This window comes from Cololabis saira, chromosome 13 (genome assembly GCF_033807715.1).
Source record: "Cololabis saira isolate AMF1-May2022 chromosome 13, fColSai1.1, whole genome shotgun sequence".
NCBI classification, from domain to species: domain Eukaryota; kingdom Metazoa; phylum Chordata; class Actinopteri; order Beloniformes; family Belonidae; genus Cololabis; species Cololabis saira.
The window spans coordinates 11,025,760-11,048,093 of NC_084599.1; the positions used below are offsets into that span (position 1 = coordinate 11,025,760).

The following is a 22,334-nucleotide window of genomic DNA, read 5'->3' on the forward strand; positions in this document are numbered from 1 at the left end:
GTCACATGACTTTCTTGAGTCAGCTGTGCTAGCGGCGGAGCAGTGGGTCCAAGTTTAGAACCTTCTTGTTAAAATTGTAACTAAAAATGGCCTTTTTAAAAAAAAAAATATTGAACATAAAGGCTAACAGAATGTAGGTGTTCTTAGATTAAATCCCGCTATTATCGCTGGATGATGTACTATCCCTACGTAGGCAGGATGAAATACGCAGCTCAACTTCAGTCATTGTGAACAGGTCAGGGCTCTGGGTAGCTCAGCGTTAAGCAGGCAGAAGAGGCTGTTGCCCTTCATGCAGGCAGCGCAGGGTCGAATCCCGGTCTGGCAGTCCCTCTGGCTTGCCACAAAGAACCACAAATGATGACAAACTGGAGCTCTGCAAGAAGCCAAACCCAACCAAAAAAATGCTAATCCTGATGTAGGGCTGGGCGATATAGCTTATTTTGTGACAAATAGACTTGAATGTTTTATTTGAGATTTGCACAAATGTTTTGTTATTTGCACAACTGTCAACCTCAGTGGAAAAGTCTGCCTGTTACTGTCTACATTGTATTAATTGCACAGTGTATTTTAATTTAATTGTTACGCAGGAAAGGGATATTTGTTTTATTTTATTCAAGAAGCATTTTTATTCTATATATGCAGGCAGTTTATTTTTATTTCATGTGTTTTATACATTTTGATATTGTGCAGACCTCTGTTAATAAAGGAACCTGTGTGACATTTGGCACGAGGCTTTGTATTAAAACTGACTGTTTTTTTAAGGGTTTGCCTCAGAAAAAAATGAAGCTAACAGAGATGCTAACAGAGATGCTATGCTATAATGCTTTGGGGGAAACCCCAATTATGGCACAGAAAAAATATCGATATATATCGAGTATCGCCATTCAGCTAGAAAATATCCAGATATGACTTTTGGTCCATATCGCCCAGCCCTATCCTGATGTTCATCCATCCTCGTTTTGAAAATTACACCTGTCTGACGGCGTATTGCATCCGGCTGATGTTGGAATAATACGTCATGCTACACGCCCTCACATCTCACGTTATGTCACACGGATTACGCCTACCGACTCGCCTTCCCTCCCGTCAACTCGCCTCCAAGCACAGAGTGGCAAATAACACGCCTTGTGTTGATATTACCTAACTACGCGCGTTAAACACGCGTTCATCATCCAGCGATAATAGCGGGATCCAATCTAAACGCCTCCTGCAAGAAAGACAGGCGACACACTCGGTTGGCGTGTTAAACGCGGTGTATTCGCCAGTGTAAAAGGGGCTTGTGATGCACATAAAAAAGTAAAAGAGCTTTTTCATCACTGAAAGTATGACGTTATTTTTGAGTATCATTTTTGTTTGTTTTGCTTTGTTTCCCTCTTTATTTACATCAGATTGTTTTTGCCATCATGTGGCTTGTATACCTCATCCACAGAGAGCCAAGAACTGACAAGCAGAATATTGTGCTTCTGCACTTATTTGTTTCCTTTCAGAGCAGATTTTCAGCTGTCTTTGTGTGGATTCTTGCACGCATGCATGCACAAGCATGCCATCTGCAGTCAGATAAGTGTTTTTTTTTTTTCCCATCAGGTAATTTGTGAAAGGTTGACTGGTTAGCCTGAGAGGCAGCAGCAGGAGTTGAGGTAAATGCTCCGGGGCAGCAAGGTGAGAGCCTGGTGGTTTTCTCCAGCTTCTTCCTTCTGGGCTTCCAGCTTCGAGCAGCTCCTGGGTAGCTGGGAGGCATCTCCAGGCTCCTGGGGCCCTAATGTTGGGAAGAAATGCTGCAGAGAAGGAGGTGGTGCAACAGGGGGGGGGGGGCAGTACATGCATGTTTGTGTGCATTCTGTTGGGAGATTCCGAGCAGATTTGTTTACCGGTAATTAATTTACCTGATTGACATAACAGCTGCTGGAGCCATGGGAAGGTAGCAGCATATGTGCAAATTTGTCTATGTGGTATAAGCTGTGGACCTTTGTGCACACTCAACATGTGTGTGGACATTTTTTCTGCATACCTTTAAGTGTTTCTTTGCATCCCTGCTGCACGGAAAACAGCTCGGGCCATCGAGGGCATTTGCTTGTCGCGGGGGTTCCTGGTAGAGCGGTCCGGCAGTCCTCTGTCTTTCATCGATTAGCCACATCTGTCGGCTGGCAGCCTTGCTTACACACTCCTGCCTCTCTCCTAATCTTTATAGAGTTGACTTCACTGACAGACTTATTGGAGCATTTGAAGCTGTGGAAAGAGGAGGAGAAGCAGGACTTTGACAGAGGACAAACGAGCAGCTAAAAGGACACGTTGGTAGCAATAACTGTAAGGAGAAGGACTAATTTCTGGTTTGGTTTACACAAAACATTTAAGGGAAAACCAAACTAGCAGTTTGTCTGTACATCAGTGTGCCAGTTGTGGAAATTACATGCGCAGTTGTGTGTGTGTGTGTGTGTGTGTGTGTGTGTGTGTGTGTGTGTGTGTGTGTGTGTGTGTGTGTGTGTGTGTGTGTGTGTGTGTGTGTGTGTGTGTGTGTGTGTGTGTGTGTGTGTATATGTGTGGTGGGGGGGGTTCAAATACAGTATTCTCAGCTTTTAACTCTTAAGGTTTTATGCATCTAAACACAATATTAAAAAAATCTTCTGCACCAACAAATGGCATATTACACATTGTCATTATTTATCTAAACTAAGTCAATAAAATAAAACTGTGTGTGAAAAACTAAAAACTCCTACTGCTTCCAATGGAATCAGGAGGGCAAACAGCATACTACTTATCAAATGTAGCTGATTAATTGATTAGTAGCAGTTATGGACACATCTATAAAAGCAGAGCTTTTGGCAGTTTGCTGGTCGGGAGCATGGGGTGTCTATTAACACAATGCCAAGAAGGGAAGACATTAGCATATGTCTTAGACTTAGACAATCGAATGTTGCTTCTGTCAATGTTTGGTTAGGAAGAAAAAATAAATAAAACAGGAGCTACATCTCAGAATCTCAAGGCCTCAGTTAGCATGTTAGATGTAAAAAATACTGATAATTAAAAGTAGGGCTGGGCGATATGGACCAAAAGTCATATCTTGATATTTTCTAGCTGAATGGCGATACTCGATATATATCAATATTTTTCCTGTGCCATAATTGGGGTTTCCCCCAAAGCATTATAGCATAGCATCTCTGTTAGCTTCATTTTTTTCTGAGGCAAACCCTTAAAAAAACAGTCAGTTTTAATACAAAGCCTTGTGCCAAATGTCACACAGGTACCTTTATTAACAGAGGTCTGCACAATATCAAAATGTATAAAACAAATGAAATAAAAATAAACTGTCTGCATATATAGAATAAAAATGCTTCTTGAATAAAATAAAACAAATATCCTTTTCCTGCATAACAATTAAATTAAAATACACTGTGCAATTAATACAATGTAGACAGTAACAGGCAGACTTTTCCACTGAGGTTGACAGTTGTGCAAATAACAAAACATTTGTGCAAATCTCAAATAAAACATTCAAGTCAATTTGTCACAAAATAAGCTATATCAAAATCATAAAAAAAAAAATTAAAAAAAAATTAAATCGATATAAACGATATTGTCTCGTACCATATCGCGTTTGAAAATATATCGATATATATTAAAATCTCGATATATATCGCCCAGCCCTAATTAAAAGGCTGCATGAGTATGGCCTGTTTGGAAAGGTTTCTAGGGTTACCATCACAGTTTAGGTTTACAAAGTTGCATCTAAACAAACGACAAGATTTCTGGATCAATGTCCTTTCAACAGAAGTTACAAAATATAGTGTATCAGCGCAAATGCCTCATTTGAACTGTCAAATGGTGGAGAGGATGATTGGGACTTGTTTTGCAGTCACCACCCGGTAGTCGTATAGTAGACCATGAACCCCTCTCTATAGCAAAGTATTAAAGAGTCAAACGTGAGGCTGTCAGTCTGACAGCTAAAATTGGGCTGAAACTGGGTCAGGCAACAGGACAATGATACCAAGCTTACCTACAAATCTACAACAGAATGACCTGAAAAAGAAGAGAAAGCGGTGCAGCGCATGGGCCTGAAACGAATGCCTGCAAACCTCTTTGAACTGAAACAATGTTGTAACGAAGAGGAGGCCAACATTCCCCCAGAACATGTACGTCAACATTTTATCATGCGTCTTATAACCCGGTGCCCTTTATGTATGAAAATAGACCCGTTCATTGATTTTGCGCAAAATACGGTTATTATACGGTTATAAGTTACTACGGCCAGAGCTGGGTAGTAACGAGTTACATTTACTCCGTTACAATTACATGGGTATGTTTGGGAAATTTTGTACTTTTAGGAGTAGTTTTGAATCACTATACTTTTTACTTTTACTTGAGTAGATTTGTGAAGAAGAAACTGTTCCTCTTACTTCGCTACATTAGGCTACGTTGAGCTGTTACTTTTCTTTTATCCGCGTACGGGTCAATCTCATGGAATCACTGGTGATTCTTTGGGAAAAATGTTTGTTTTTGCATGTTTTGTCACATTTACACAGACTCAAACACACACACAGTTTCTATGAGTTCATGTTTGTTCTAGTTCTGCCTGGTTAAAAAAGAAAAGTACAAAGGCTTGAAATTTTGTGCTACCTATTTTTTTATTCTGTTATTATTTTATTATTTATTAAAGTACTTGAATTTACTTTAAGATTATTTTAATTTAAGCTATTTTTTATTCATTTTAATTAATTTTATTATTTTATTATTATTATTATTGATTTAATTTGCCTGAAGATGATTATTTTGTACTTTTGTCTGTTTGAATAGTTGTGTTAAAAAAATAAATCAGACGTTACTCAACAGTTACTCAGTACTTGAGTAGTTTTTTCACCAAGTACTTTTTTACTTTTACTCAAGTAATTATTTGGATGAATACTTTTTACTTCTACTTGAGTCGTATTATTCTGAAGTAACAGTACTTTTACTTGAGTACAATTTTTGGCTCCTCTACCCAGCTCTGACTACGGCTAATCGTGCTTCTACAGACTGGTTAATGATGGGACGCTTTCTAACACGCTGCTTCAATAGTTTGGTTTTGCCTTTGTCAAATAATTGAGGAAATAGCATACATGTTATCATATGTTGTCGGGCTGAGGTTGTCTTTTTCTGATGTTAAAGACTAGACATATCCTCTTGTAAAACCTTTGAATATAAAGAGGCTCTATTTTCTTACTGATGTAATCTTACACACATATAATGGAGTATTCAACAAGACACGACATCTACAAATGCATGTCTCATTTTGTACAAGCAGGTTGTCTTCTAAATAAGCCATTCTTTGTCGCTCTTGCACATCAAGGACAAAGTCTGTACATTAGCAGCTCTTAAGCTCGCTGTGTTTTTCATCAGTTTGGGCTTTTTCGTGCGTGTGCGTAGCTATGTATGTAGTGGACGAAGAACGTCAGGTCAAGCTGGTCCATCGTAATCTGAAAGAAATACAGATGCACAGATATTCACGGACACACAAACACTTGATATCAGTGTTGTTGTGGCCAGCAGGTAGCGGTGTGCTGGCCAGCTTGTCTGGACCCAGATAACAGCAGATCCATTACCCCCTGGAAGCTGAGGTCTGATCACCGCACAGATACAGCCGCTCACTCACTGTCCGTAGCTGCAACCAGCCTCCGGCGTGGAACTAAAGAGGAGCACAACCGGGGGCCAAAACAGACCCTTCTGTTAGAGTAAATCGTCAAATATGTGTCCCAAGATGATGTAGGAGGAAAAAGGTGGAAAGGGTTTGACATGATTTGGATTTACGAGTGTTTGCGTCATGAGGTATCTCAGGGTGGAAGCTGCTCTCTTCTTATTCCTCTCTGTCGCACTCGTGGTTCACTCTGTCGTAATCAATACATACATGAGCAAACTAAATAAAACATGCTATTGCCTTACTTTGTCTTTATCATGATCTCGTAAGCATGTTGCAACGTCTGTTATTACAAGATGAGCAGAGGTGTCTTCAGTATTCACATTCATTACTCAGGTAGAAGTATAGATACTAGAGTTTAAAAATACTCCTGTAGAAGTTGAAGTATCAACTCAAGTTTTTTACTCAAGTAAAAGTAAAAAAAAGTACTGGTTTCAAAACTACTTAAAGTATAAAAGTAAAAGTAATGTAAGCGGAAAAAAAGCCATTAAGGACAAAAGCCATTGAAAATGAATGCATCTTAGTATAATGCAAATATATTAAAGAACCATATATGTGTACTATTGAGCATTAACATGTGTTTCAGAGAGCAGGAGATATGATGACTAGTTGCCTATAAGTATTGTAATGGTGCAAAAAGTCAAACTTCAGAGGCATGTTACCATTTATCCTAACCTTTATTGGAATGTACATCCAAGTTTAGTTGCAGGAATCTGAGGGAACGGATGTAAGAACAAAACTGGACAAGAACATCTGAAACAACCACAACCAAATTCACTCTATCCGGATGGAGCAATTTAACTGGATTGTTTTTATTTAAAGGCCGAAATGAAATAGAGTAACGAGGCTGTTTTTAAAATGTAAGGAGTAAAAAGTACAGATAATTGCGTGAAAATGTAAGGAGTAAAAGTAAAAAGTCGTCTGAAAAATAATTAATCCAGTGAAGTATAGATAACCAAAATTTCTACTTAAGTAAGGTAACGAAGTATTTGTACTTCGTTACTTGACACCGTGTGCATAGGCAATGGCTAGCTGCAGTCATCTCGCCAAAAGTCCTGGCAAAGCTCAACTAGAACTCCACTAGTCCCTGTTTTAGGGTTCCTTTCAGATTTTGATTCAGATAACCAAAATTTCTACTTAAGTAAGGTAACAAAGTATTTGTACTTCGTTACTTGACACCTCTGAAGATGAGTCATTATGAGGCGAGTATCGTCCTTTGGCTCAAGAGCAATACTTTGCTGATTTGTGCTTTAAAATTCTCCCTCAGGCATTAAACTCCTGAAACCTGAAAGTGTTGATTAAAATTACATATATACACTTATTTTTCTGTGAAAATAGTCACTTCAGGTCTTAATTGACTCAGATGTAACCGCATACAGATCTAACCCCTCTAAATCTGTGCCACTCACCTGGCTGCAGCCGCTTGCTCTCAACTTTGCTCTAAAACGCCCGACTCTCCAGCTTGACCGTATTAGGAAACAGGTTGCCAGCGTTGGATAAACTATGTTCCTGTTCCACCCGCACGAGGCTTTTAAAAGTTGGTCACATAAGAAACCGTGTTCTGCACTTGCAAGGTGGACATGCAAAAGTTGCTTTCTTATTAAGCTCATGTCTTCCAGTAAAATAAGAAAGAAAGAAAACAGGAGAAGATAAGTCGCTACCAGTTTCTTACATACTGGCTCCAGATTCAAATTGACTGTGAAGACTTGAGTGGTATCAATCTTGTAATCCAACTTGCCCTTGAAGCGGGAGCATTTTTTGATGTTACAAACATTTAGGAAATCAAGCTTATACCTTTCAACACGCCTTGAAGCTGCTCACAGAAACATGAATCAGCTTTGATGAGTTGATGATTTCATCAGTGAGAGGAAGAAAAATGTACATTTCTCTTGAAAATGGAACTGCAAGTCTCATCATATACTAGTAGATAAAGCTTTAAAGATCCGGCAGAGAATGTAAAAATGGGCCGAAAGCTTTAAGTTGAGAAAAAAATAGAGAATTGGATCTGATTTAAAAGCACTTTTCCCATACGAAAGGATGCAGGAATATTATATTGCAATATGCAGAAGGATCATTAGTTAAATACGGATGCAAAACTGTTTAGAAAAGGTGATATCATGAGACGACGTCATGAAGCCGAGCTCTGACTGTGAGAAGATGGTTTTGTGGAGGTGCAGAGGAGACGGAGCTAACGGAGAGGGATGTGTGCGAGGAGTTAACCCTGTGCAGATATTGTGTAGCGGGTTTGTCTGCGTGCAGGCTGAGAAAAAGAGGGAGATAGCTGTGGCAGACAGGGCAGTTATCAAAAGCCACAGGCTGCTTTAAACTCCATGTCTTTCCATTTCTTTCTTCTTCATTCTTCTTCCCTCGTTTTCTCTCTCTCTCTCTCTCTCTCTCTCTCTCTCTCTCTCTCTCTCTCTCTTTCCATCCCTCTCCTCTCTCGATGCTCCCTGGCCATGCTTATGATTGACGGCCTGAGGGTTTTAATGGGCACTGGAGAGCAGGAGCTGAGGTCGGGGTTGTCATGGCAACTAGGAGAAAGGGCCTTTTGCTGCTGCTTCACCTGAGTACTGTGGAGCCTCGTTGGCTGGCTGAGCCAGGCAGCCACACACACACATATACACACACACACACACACACATACACACGCATGCATGCACACACACACACACACACACACACACACACACACGCACACACACACACACACACACACACACACACACACACACTTCCATGCCAGCACCACCACTTGCATTCGCTCTTCCTCCTGTTCCTCAGACGTCTTGCCACTCTTTCAAGTGGCTTCTCTCTCTCTCTTCGCTTATTTTTATTTCATCCTTCCTCATTCCTTTCTCGCTCATTGTCTTTTTTTCTTCCTTGATGCCGATCCCTTAAAGCTCTCAGAGACACCACAGGTGGGTCGTTGTGTATACTCTACGTCTAAACATGTATAAATATACAGAGTTTAACTTTTTTTTGTTGTCCACTGTCTCGAAACCAGACGTTTAAATTATATACTTTAAATGTAATGTTCTGTTTTGAATAAAAGTGACCAACAAAGCAGTACTTCCATAAAGCTGGTTTAACACAGTATTTTATTTTATTATGTCTTCTATAAAAGGGTCAAATATGGGTGTAAAAACATATACCATTCAAAGTAAATGAAAAGAGCCTAAAGGACAGTCCTGCCAGTCACTCAGCAACAGTAAGCAATAAGCACAGAAAACTGCAGCATCTCATTTTTACACCTCACACAGTCCAAAATCCTTCAATGATTATTATCTGACCTGACACAGATAAGTGGTTCCTGCAAATTGAGTCTTTGTAAATTTCTTTGTTATTAAGATGGGGAAAGAGTTCATAGGCTGAAAGAAAGAAACACCCCGTCTTGAATCCAAACTGGCTTTCATGCCTTTCGGACCACAGGAACTCAAGAAAAAGACAGAAAAATGATGTTTAAGTCCCGCACAATGCTTTCTGAAGAACAACCAGGTGAATCCAAATCCGATCATAAATTGCCGGCGATCTATCTGCAGTCATTCTTACTTTTTGTTCTTGTAGATATCCTTGACCTCTTCCCCCTTCACGCTTGTTGAGGATGGAAAAACCAGAAATAGTTCAAACTGTGACCTTAAAGTAACGCAGAAGCATATTTATTGATCTTTTCTCTGTCCAACCTGTCATCATCCAGGCTCTTCTCCACTTCTTCTCGTATCCATCTGTCTGTTTTCTTTCTTTACTTTCAGCTTCTGTCTGACTCTTTTGTTTTGAGCCCGGCAGCCCCCTGGCTGGTGTTGTGTGTGATTGCTGTCGTATGTGTCCCGCCTTGTGGCCTCAGGGCCTGTTTGTTGGGCTCAGGTCAGCCAGGTCATGGAGGTATTGCAAAGAAAGTGATTGAAGTTGTAGCTGCAGTGGGAGGAGCCGTCCTGTGTGTATATTTTTTTGAATATAAGTGCGTGATTGATCACATTAGATAATTGACACTACTGTCAAAATGATTCATATGAGAATTTTCTGATCTGCAACCTCAGAGTTAAAGGTTATGTTTAGGCAACTAAAACTGCTTTGTTAATGTGCGGGAGGGGACGCCTTGATCATGGTGAAGACAAACCATGATGGACAATTATCTTCCCCGGGCTTTGGAGAATGACATGATGGTCTGATGTTTGGAAATCATAAAAGATAGGTTGCTTTTGGGGAGGAAAATCCTTCTTTGCGTCTGCCTCAAAATTGTCTCTGAGCATCATCATTTTTTTCTTAACATTACCATGTCCAAGTGTGAATTTCAAGCTCTCACAAAGCAGTCATGGCTGGACACCAACCATTAGCTTTACAGCTTCAGAAGAAAATCAGAGCAGCAAGTGTCGCATCTGCCTTCTCCTTTATATGGAAAATTATTATTAAGAAAAAAGAAAAAGAAATATGGCTTCATATATATTTCAAATGCACTTACTGGCATTGCAGAAGTTGGGAGGTTGCACAAATCAAAGATTATAGCGCTGGTTGAAATGTTTGTATTTCACATCAGTCGACCAAAACGGTGAAGCGCTCAAGGAAGCATCGCTGTACCTTTTCCCAGTAAAGTGTGTGTGACCAACAGATTTTAAAGTTACTAGATTCTGAAAGCACACTGACAATTTGTTGGTCCGTTGAGGATAAACTAGTTTACCACAATCATCCAGCCCTGATGTTCCTGCTGAACCTTTATATCTGCATATCGCTTTGTCTATTCAGTAAATGTTTTATCAGTGGGCCAACTAATCACATCCTCTCAGTTGTCATCAGATATATGTAATTACTCCATTTACCTCAGAGAAAACATAATCAGGGTTGAAGACTTTTCAGCAAATACTTGCTCACTTTCTAATGATTTTACCAAAAACAAGACTATTTTATGGGTGTAACAATATATCGTGGCATGAAATTTCGCAATACAAAAACGTCACAATACGTGTTGTGGAGGTGACAAAGTGTATCGCGATATTGGGTTATTAATATTAATCTATTGTGTTGACTAGTAACGCGGATGATAACGCGGTGAGCATGAATCAATCTTTTTTATGATGTAAAATTGTATGTATATATTTACTTTTATTTATTTATTTAATTTTAGTTGTTAAATTTCTGGAAAAGAAAAAAGTCAAATCATACATGAGAGAAACTATTCAGTTTGTGTCTAAATATTTTTACTTGTATGAAACTGAAGATGCATAATGCAAACCTGACATTACTTCTAGTTCAGTTTGTGGAAAATGTTTGGCCTGGCTTTCTCTTTAAAACTTAAACAGTTATAAAGAATTACAAACTGTAACAATAGGGCAAACGCACAGCCTTGTTTTGTATTTTGTGTCTTTCAAATAAAAGACCATTTTTTCCAGTCATATGTTCCTCATGTAAGGTTGTTTAAAAAATACTGCTATAATATTGTATCATATCGTTATTGTGACCTCAATATCGTGTATCGTACCGTATCGTGAGATTAGTGTATCGTTACACCCCTACTATTTTAACACCTTCACGCTGCAGCTTTTTGTTGTTCCGTGTTCGACAGGAAAACTGAGGGAAAACTTTGTTTTGTGTCTTTCCAGAGCGCAGCTGCTGCCCCCAGTCCAGTAATGGGCAACATGCCACCCAATGATGGCATGCCGGGAGGACCCATCCCCCCGGGTTTCTTTCAAGTAAGGGCCTTCTCAACTCGCCACCACCATCACCTCCAACTATTGCACTCCCCTGACACACACACACACCCCCATCCTCACCCACTTAGCCCATGCTAAGCCTATCCTTCTGTCTCCTCCTCCTTTTTTAGCCTCTTTAGCTGTCCTAATCCCTGTCCAGATGTGTTCCCTTCTCTATTTCTGCCTCCATCCCATATGTCCATGTGCTGTTGAGTTGTTAACCCCTGGTTTTCTGCATGATGCTTCTTTATCCATAGAGTTTGCCCCTATATGTTTGTTTTTTTTCCTGAATATGAGATGTTCTTTGGCAGTGATTCCCAAAGTGGGGGGCGTGCCCCCTGGGGCTGGTGTGAATGATTGAAAAAACGAATGCCCGGACACTGCTAGCATAATCAGAGGCATCGGAGTACAGGCATACTAGGGAAATGCTTGTGGCCAGAAGGGGCCCCCGAGGGTTGGCAAACTTTGAATCGCAACAGAGCAGTAACAGTAAGGATAATTTGGAAATGACAGTGGTCAGCTCTACAGGGCCTCTACAGGTGCGTTTCCACTAGTGTTTCCACGAGTTTTGGGTATATTTTTCGGGGCCGTTCTTGCGCTTCTCCATTACCAGGAACGGCCCTGTAAAAGTGGCTTTCAGGAACCTTTACGTGGAGAAAAACGGTCTCCGGTCGGCCAACAGGAACCTCCTGGTGGGGGGGTCTGTGCTGATCAGGATTTCCAAATTACGTTCAGCACTTTCGCTTGAACATATATCATGTGACCACAAATCATTGAAGCGTTTGGTGCAGAGACATTTTGCTATGACTACATTTGATCCAGTTAAAGATTATATGAAATAACGATGGATGGACTGACGAGTTGGTTTAGGTCTTGTTGACTTATTACATCTCACTCTTGCTGTGTCTTACGTAAACAAACCTGATGAGACGGGGTCTAATAAAATGAACAGAAGCTATGTATCTTGCAGTGAGAAACAAAAGGAAATCAACATCAACAAAGTGCTGAGTAGTGCAGATAATACATAAGCTAATTTAGGCCAGAGCAACTCAGTCTGTCCTGCTAATGTTGAGCGTCAAAGTAAAGACACCTGCACTCAACGTGTTTACTCAACTCGCAGGCTGAAAATAAAATAGCTATCAAAACCTGTTCTTCAGCTATCAAATCAAAGCTGTGTCCAGTTAACTGTCAAGCTAATATGCTAAGTTATGGAATCCATTGCCAAGAAAAGTATGAAATGTGCTACTAAGGTGCATGGATGGAAATCGTAGGATGGAAATTGTATTTAAATATTATTTTTAGTGTCTATCATTTACTATATAAGCTTGATTAATTAGTTGGAGGGGCCCCTTGTGAATTTTTGCCCAGGGCCCCAAGAGACTCTAGAAACACCTCTGAGCCTAATGGACAGGTTTTTGACGGGGAGTCGTTCATATTTTTAAACACATTTTGCACAGAGAGGCTTTTTTTTAATGCATTGATAGCAAGGTTGAATATTGTTACACAGTAAGAAAAAAACAAAAGAGAGAGAAAGAAACCTGTTACACTGAACATAATTACTATACACTGACAGCAAAGAATACTCTAAAGACAGTTTCTGTAGAAATAATTACACTGTAAATGTGGTTTGTTGTTTTGTTATTTAAAAGAGGTTTTCTTATAAACCAAAGGGGCCCACCAGAAAAAGTTTGGGAACCACTGGTCTGTGGGATGTTGGGGGGGGGCTGTTTTCCCTGGTGAGCATTGCTTTTCAAATTCCTCTTGTCATCACTGCTTTCTGATGACCGTCTCAGAAGCTGGCGAGGTCACTCACGCACTCCTCTTTGTGTCTCCCGTTTTCAGTTTTCTCTCTGGAATACACACACACACATACACACACACCGTTTTCTTGGTCAGCCATGGTTTGTAGTTGTAATTGTGGTTTTGTATATTCTTGTTGAATAAGACATGGTCTTGAAAGCAGCATATTGGTCCATCCTAGACTCCTAACAATTAGTTTTTTTAAGTTTTATTAGTATGACTGAAGGCAACCCCATATTGTGATGCTTGACTAGGTTTTCTGTAGTAATCTCACACCCACACGGTTATCAACTGTTCTTAAATAAATGAGTTTTGATCCAGTTCCATTATCAGGTCCCAGAAGGTCCAGCTCAGACTTGCTCTCTCCACCTTTTCACCCTTCAAATTCCTCCAGATTTCTTGAACCACTTAATAGTACAGAACACGCAGACGCAGAAATATGAAAATCAATAAATCTCTAAGGAACATCATTTTGAAACATATTATTTTCTCATGTATTTATTGAGAAAAACCGGAGATTCTCTGCCCATCGGTACCCCTCAAAGACTTTGTTTTTCACTTTCCCTATCTCATCTTCTTTTGGAAGACATGCATTGACCTGTCAATAAGTCCCGCTCCCCTTAGTTACTGTTGCTAACTCAGTCTATCTACCAGTCTTGTTTACAATGGCGACTCCCTGTGTGAAAACCTTGTCCCAAGATGTTTAAGACAAATTTTGGGCACAAAAGGACCACCTCCTGAAGGACAAATGGGACTTAAATGCGCCATGGATGGATCTGTACAAAATCTTGTAACTTGTAAGGTTAAATTGGATGTGAGGGTATGCAGATCACAGTGAAGTGGGAGAAACTCATCACAATCGCAGATTATAATATTCCAGATCAACACTGTTGTTGCACTGTGAGGTAAGATGATATTTATTTACTTTTAATTAGTTTAATTTAGAAAGCATAACATCACTTTAAAAATGAGCTAACTAGCACTAAATCTGAACTCATGAAGATATGATACTGCTAACTACCTACACTGCAATAAATCCTTTCTAAGGAAGAAAGACTTGTTTTAAGAAAAATTAGAAGACTATATTAGATGACCTTCCTAGTTTTAATCATTCTAGTCAATAAATGTCTTTACATAGATGCTTTTTGTTGTTGTTGCTTAAAATAAGACAAGTTTGACTCGATTCAAGGAATGTTACGCTTATTTCTAGCGGGGCTGTTTTTGCAATGTAGCGCTGGATATAAAGTTATAAGTGCATCTGGTAGCTTTGTTGTCTGAGGTAAACTCCCAACTCTAGTGGGGATGCATTGCAATTAAATAACTTGGTGACATAAGTAGAGTTAAAAGCATTGTTGCTTTGATTTACCATAGAATAAATGTAGACATCCTTGTTGATCTTCTGGATTTTACTAGTATGTATTTAGCTCCATTTTGTTTGGATAAAGGACATGAGTCCACTGCCTATTATTACAGAGTATTATACATTATTTTCATTGTATTTGTTTATGTTTTTCTTTGTGAATGACGCCCTTCAAACCAATAGTGCAGCATTTTCAGTTTATAGTTTAATTGTCTGATAAATAAAAGCCCTGCATGTGCAGTAAAAACTAAAATATGTCCAGCAACTGGTTTTCAAAGATTTCCACAATGTTTGGAAAGTGAAGAAATAGCTCTGTTGAAACAGGAGTACTGTATCTTTTGGTGTGATTTGTCATATGTGATTTCCCTTTAAATCCATGTGTGATGTTAGCATGCTTTTTACTTTAGAAGCAGGTATGATAATTTTACCTTCATCATTTTCAAAACAAAGTTATGGAAAAAAAAACATTACGCATGATATTGTCCAATCTTCCCGTCATAAATATCTGTGAATTGCAGGGATGCTGCGACTTTTTCACTTGCGATCCGATACCCATACCACAGTCTTAGTACCGATCCGATACCAGCGCATATTTCTATCTCTCTTTTCTGACCAATAGGTTCACTTTTTTAGTACTTATTTTGTAGTGTGGAATAATAGGAAAGGCTTGATAAAGTGACATTGCTCAAAATGAGAATAACATACTTCCTGAGATGAATAGTCCACAACAGTAGGTTATTATGGCAAAACTTGAGCCAATTATTAGATATTCATTTTTTTAACGTAAATAAGCAGTAGCATTAGATAAAATAAATAACATCTTAACATGAAAAAGCCAATATAAAAAAATCAAGCAAATTTAAATTAAAAAATTAAGCCAATTTAAAAACAAATTTACTTAAAGTGGGCTTTGTTTGACATCTTTTACCATAAATAAAAGTTATGACTTCCAAAGTCAGATAAATTCTACTGCCAGTGGCAACCTGTGCTGCTGTGGTGAGAACAGAACTAGAAATAACGTAGCGAGGCTCGAGGTGTTGAATTAAGCGTTGAAATTCCACATTACTCACTACTGACAAGGGCTGGTCATCAAGCACAATAAACTGCCCAATCTTTTCTGCGGACCGCTCAGCCGCCGAGCTCGAGCGGACTGACCGAATTGAACATTTTTCATTTCACCGCACCGCGCTCTGACGCGGCGGTGAGCGCGGCGCAAACCGCGCTCTATGTGAAAGCAGCTTGAGATTTGTGCTTCACACGTTTTGCACTCTGCCTTTCATGTTTTACATCCTTTACTTTAAAGTATTGCCACACCGCTGACATGTTAAACCTGAACTATGGTTCCGCGTTAAATTGACGCAGAGCCTACGCCATAGGGTACGGCGTACGTGCACGTCGCCGCGTACCATACGGCGTAGGCTCCGCGTTGGTGTAACGCGGAACCATAAATCAGCCTTTATGCTCCCCCTCCCCTCTCCTTTCTTCCTCGCGTGTGAGAAGCAAGTGCTGGATGGAATAGCTGGAGCGGACTTTTTGAATGGAGTGCTAGTATCGCAGCGCTAGGATCGCAGTTTTCCCCTGAACTGCGATCCGATCCGATCTGTGTTTTTTGGCTGGATCGCAGCATATTTTCGATCCGCGGATCGGATCGCAGCATCCCTAGTGAATTGTGTCGCATTTCATCCATCTCTAAAGGGAAAGCACGCAACTGTCACCCAACTAACATCTTAAAGGAATACACACACACAGATGAGGCTTTTGGTCATTATGAATTTATTAAATATATTTAGTTAATCCCTTTTAGGAATAATTAAATAAACTGTATGCAGCAGGCATGTTGAAAGAAATCCTCTCTCTGTATGTTTACCATGACACTGAGACCGTTTTCCATTTCTTGTTCTAATTGATTGGCAGCATTTCGTGCACTGTGTACCCTAAGTGTGTATGTGCATGCATGCTGGGGTTGTGGAGAATGTTAATGATGTATGAGCAGTGAATGCCAGGAGAAAGCTATCTGATGGTGTCGCATGAGTGACATTGCTTTCCATAAATAGATCCTGTGCACACGACAGACAGACAGACAGATAGACAGGCAGACTGGGCAGATGGGAACAGGAAGAGCAAGGAAGGAATGGATGGATGATGGACGCTACATTCACTTTCATCATTTCTTTTCCATCCCCTCTATCCTTTCGTCTCTCTCTACTTCACCCAGCTAGTCTAAGCCAGGCAGCCAAAGGTGACTGAAACAAAGCAAAAAAAAGAAAGAAAACTGGGGATGGAGATAATGCCCAGCCAAAAACAAAAAAAAATGATAAACTGCTCTCCATAGGTCTCTAGCTTCACTCCCGGTTTTCTTAAATCAAGCCCACACAGTTATCTGTAAAGAGGCACATATTAGTGTGTCGTGTTCATATAGCATCACTCACCGCAGGCTCGAGTACACACATTCTTCGCGGTGGGTGACTGACATTTATTCCCTGGTGAACTAATGGCTGCGGTCCGTACTGAAAGTGCAGACTAGCAAGTATTCATTCATTCAAATGAAGGGAGAAGCAGATTTTCCCCTCCTACATATTGCTGAGATTTTACTCATATCGTCATTGCTCTCCTCAGTCACACTGGAGGTAAAGTCGCTGCACTGTCACTGTAAAATAGTGGATGGATTATATGCAGTAAACTGAGTTTTTTCCCCGGGCTTTAGTCATTTCTCATCAGTACTCCGGGTCAGTTTTTTTTTCCTGTTTCCCCTCTCCTTTTGCCTGGCATCCTTCTCTATGGCATTTCCTCACTCTCTCCGTTTCCTTTGTCTTTGAAGCTGTTATTTTCTCATGTGCTCTCTCGGTGCCACATCCATACTCCCCAACTCCTGCGCGTGCAGCGTTTTCGCCTGTGCCCTGCGTGTGCATAGCAAGAAATTAGTCCAAGTTGCACTGGCATGGTAATTAACATAGGTGACCCCCAACGTTGTTACTGGCTGCAGTCCCAGGAGAGAAGGATGCGGGGCAAAGCAGGGATGGAGGAGGGAAATAGAGTTGGAAATAGAAAGAAAGGTGTCCACTGCAAATGTCCCCTAAAGCATGATTTATGGTCTCTTTGTTCATTCTCCTTAGTAGCTATGTCTCAACGCTGTACTTTACGGTGTGGCTACCCTGTAGTCTGGCGAGCAGCACCATAAAAAGCAGAGCTGCTCATGACGTGGAGCACAATTTTTGTGTGCACCACTTGGAATGACATCCTAGATCTTCCTCTTTTCTTGTTGAAGTCATTTCAGTAATGTTGCTCAGCATAATCTGAGAAGAGTTACTTAGAAATTAACAGAGTTGGAATCACACTTTGATGCAATTACTCAAGGCATTTTGGTGACACGGTTGCAAAAAAAAAATCGCCTGAGCCCGGTTCAAGCGTTCAAAGCTGCGTTAGTCATTTGTGTTGGGTACGTTATTCCAGACTGGAGTACAGCTAAAATTTACACAGTGGGTCTGGCCAAAGAGGCTGAACAGACACGATTTAAGCAGGAAGACTGAGGAGCAAAGAGAAGAGAAAGAGGCATATGCAAAGTATACATTTGATATATAATCCCGCTCACAGTTTAAGTCCATTCCTGCTGCATCATGGCCCTCAGGGAGCGTTAAGTAAAAGGGACGAAGAGGTGAGCGGTGAGGACGACGAGTAAAAAAAACTAAAAAAATGCAAGGAGTGACAGAGTTAACGACATGGAGTAAAACAAAAAGGAACAGAGGACACTCAGATGTCAGGTGGGGGTTTTAGAACAAAAAAAAATGCAACCTTGCTCCGTATGTACCGTATTTTCTGTATATAAGCCGCATCCGCTCTATTTGTAAAAAAACAATAAAAAAAAAGATATACAAGCCGCACCTGTATATAAGCCGCATCTGCTCTATTTAAAAAAAAAAAGATATGCAATCCGCAGATATTTATGTTGTTAGATTAGACATTTACTACATGTACAGAAGGATTTTGAACTGTAAATGATGTACATGTTTGTACCTAAATAGATCCTTTCCTAACAGTGTCTTTTAACACAGCAGCAACTTTGCTGATTAAAACTGGACAGAACCAAGAGAAAATAACCAGTATTTATTTATCTATTTATCTGTTTGAAATCTTCTTCTACCTACTTATATCAGCTAAAGAAGAAGTAGCGTATTCTTCTTTGCATTTATTTTGTCTTAGTTTTGATTCTAATTCCGGTTAGAGCGCCCCCTAGCGGTGGAAGAAAAATCCACAGAATAGTCGCACCTTTGTATAAGCTGCATGGTTGAAAACCTATGAAAAAAGTAGCGGTTTATAGTCCAGAAAATACGGTATATATCCCAGCTAATACATCAAAGATTTCTCTTTTATGTGCATATGATTCTGCAATCTCCACAACGTATTTCTGATATTTAAAAAAAGACACAACAAAAAGTGCTTTCCATTATGTGTGTGAAACCGCTGAGGTGGGACAACCTCTTTCCACTTAACTGGAATTGTTCTTCTTGCCAGAAAAAAAAAAAAAAAGGGGGATCCAAAGTCAAAGGCTGTGCTTCTCACTGCAGGTAATTGCTGCTCTTCAGGGACAACACAAAAGAGCACAACAGGAGGATTAGGTTTGATTACACATTTCAGAACAGGCAGCCCAGGTATCAAAGACAAATTGAAAAAACCTGTTCAAAGCTGGCACGTGGCACTGTGAATTTTGAGAGTCATCTGATCTCACTACTTTATTTGTTAAAGGTAAGACTGATCGCAGGCTTGATTCTTGTAGTAAAATAAGTTGAGAGTTTTCAGAAAAATGAATGGCAGAGACTACTGAGGGAGCCAGGGGTGTGATTCATCACTAGTAAGGGTTAAATGTCAAACCTCCGTATCTGGCTGGATAAACTGTTGCTTCTGGACTGAAGGATGTGGACTGCTGATTTAGATCTTGGATGAATGACGTTCAAGAGGTTGTTTGGTGGCACACACATAACCTGAACTTTGAATTTGACAAAACCTGCTATCACAACATTAAACTTCACAAAAGACACTTGTGAACTGTCCATGAAAATGCTCAAGGAAACGTTGAAGTGTGCGTATCTGGTTTTTTTTCCTCCTCCTTTGGCCATATCAGATAGTTTTTGAAAAGAAGTAAAAAAAAAAGAGACAGATTCTGAAGGACTCAGACGACAGCGTCCTGTCAAAATTTCTCACTTCAGTCTGAAATAAAGCCGTCGCGAGGACAGGCCATCTTTTACTCTTATCAGCGCGGCTTATCCATAAGAAGACAGCAATAAAATTGAAAGCTAACGATTCCTCCTGAATGATAGTAGCCTCTTAAAAATGATAGGCCGTCCTCTTGCAAATGTTTTCTTCTTTTCCATTGTCGGCTATCGTTTCCGCCAGTCTTACAGTAGTTCAGATAACAGTCACTACAGTTACAGCTTCTGTCTCTCACTGCGCACGCATCACCCCAGTCAGCATCATGGCTCCGTTATGGTAGCTTTTATCCGTTTAGAGACAGATCTGTGTTAAACTTTGTAAACTTAGAGAGATCCCCTCACCTGAGAAAGCAGGGATTGCAGGTTCAACTCCGTGTGATAGGCTGAACCTGTGGAAAGATGATTAATAGTTTTTAGTCATCAAGAAGGTTTGATACGACTGACATGAGTGAAACATGGAAATTAACTAGGAAATCTTCCAGTTTTGATTATTTTTATGTGAATAAATATCATGCCTCTATGAGCATATGGCGTAAAGTAGACGTAATTGCTCTGTACACTTCTGTTGCATCGTAAAAGTAAGGGGAAATCTGATCCATTATTCGTTTTACGCTAACCTTGGCTGAATAACTGAGGACATCTGAGCGTCCTCTGTCCCTCACTGACGTTCAGTCACCTCTGACAAATGAAGAGACAGAGAAATAGCGTTGTTTGAAGTAGGGCTGGGCGATTTTGGACAAAAATAAAATCCCGATTTCTTTTCTCTGAAAACCCGATTTTTGATTTCGATTTCGTTTTTTTTTGGTAAAACTACAAAAGACAATGAAATAAATTGTTTCAAATATTTTATCTTTATTTTTATAGAAAAATAGCAAACAAATATCCCTATTGGGAATGAAGTGCAATTGAAAGATACTGTAAATCCTCCTTGAGTTTAGTAAAGTGACAACATTTACAATTTTCTTGACCAAACAAAGATGACTAGACGAGCTCTGTCTGTAATGCAGCTGCAAAAAAGGAAAATCAATTTTCCGATTTTCCTTTTTTGACATCGATTTTGATTAATAAATCCAATTTAGATTTAAAATCGATTAATCGCACAGCCCTAGTTTGAAGAATTGCAAATCAAACTTTTGTGAGTGAAACCAGGGGGAAATCCAAACATTAGAAACTTTTTTAACAAAGGCTTTGCTTGGAAAGCTGAAAACTGGTTATATCTGTCAAACCAAACTAAATCAAACCAATTATTGGCGTAACCACCCCTTGCAACAAACAAGCCCCAATTCTGACCAATTTTTGAAGTAGATTATTTCAAGCATCTTAGAAAAGGATACTGTAGATTCAACATTGATTCCTGTCTTTTTTGTGGATTTCCCACACTAGCTTGTGATTATTGCGATGACTGCTCATCTTTTACAGGAACTCATTTAAAAGTTTTGTTTCTGAAAAGCTCTCAAGTGAAAATGTACTTTGAGAGGACACTTACCCAGTTATTTCCTTAGGTTTGTTTCTGGCAACAAGCAGATTGTCCTGGAGCCTCTCCCATGCAAACAGAGCGGTGGCTTCAGTTTCTGTTACAACAGACACATGTGACATATAGAGAATACGGTCATTGAAATTAGCTGCATGTGCTTGTGTAGGTTCGGATACGGAGTGTTTCTGCCACCGCTTTGCTATTTGATAAGAAAAGAAAATACATCCCTACAGAACCAGAAGATCCATCTGCTTTTACGTTTACATTTGAGTGTGTCCTGTTATTTTACTTCTAGCCCCCGGTGCGTTCATAAGAATGAGCAACCGACTTCCAGTCTTTGCATCATGACATTCCCTGATGCGCCAAACTACTTAAAAAAAAAAAAAGTTATAATCCTCAGGAATAAACATACTTGCATACAATTTAAATAACAATTTAAAGAAATACCCATGATGCAAGCAAACATTACGTTGTGAAGCAGATGGAGATTTCATTTGTTGCTTCCATCCCTGTCTTGCACAGTTGTTTGAACTTGTTGTGCAGAGAGGGAATCATTTCAACCCAATCAGAAGAGTCTTTGTTTGTACTGAGTGTATACTGCCTAAAAACCTTTGTGCAGAAATGTATTTAGAGCTCATTTGGTAACGTGAACATGTTTGAATGTCTGTCAGCGTTTCACGGGGAGAGAGAGCCCCCTCCTCTAAGAGGGGATGGCGTGTTCCCGTCTGAGCTGACGTGCTGCCGTGCTATATACCATGAGCAAGCAGGAGGCCGACTGCTGCCGCTGCTGCTCTCTCTGGAATGTTAGCGAGGAATGACAATGAGAGTGAAATCTGTGTGTGTCTGTGTGTCTGTGTGGGTGTGTGTCCGCGTGTGTGCATGTGTGTGTGTGGCGCTGTTCCTCCTGGCTTTGTTTGTTGTGTTCAGTGATGCAGGCTGCTTTGTGCTCTCGGCCTCTGTTTGTGTGTGTGTGTGTGTGTGTGTGTGTGTGTGTGTGTGTGTGTGTGTGTGTGTGTGTGTGTGTGTGTGTGTGTGTGTGTGTGTGTGTCCAGCAGTTTGATGGCAGATACACACTGCCCTCTAGCGTTAGCAGCTATAAACAAAGGGGGAAAAAAAAGATCCCTTAAGAAAGCTGGTAGTCTTCCATGTC

The 22,334-nt window shown here is 40.1% G+C and overlaps 1 protein-coding gene across 2 annotated transcripts in view; it reads left to right on the plus strand.

Moving 5' to 3' along the window:
• Positions 1-22,334, plus strand: part of ssbp4 (single stranded DNA binding protein 4) — a 127,895-nt gene that overhangs the window by 83,724 nt on the left and 21,837 nt on the right. For both annotated transcript variants that reach the window (XM_061737673.1, XM_061737672.1), the window contains exon 5: positions 11,257-11,346. In XM_061737673.1, coding sequence (XP_061593657.1) covers positions 11,257-11,346 — 90 coding nt within the window. The remainder of the gene's footprint in view (positions 1-11,256; positions 11,347-22,334) is intronic.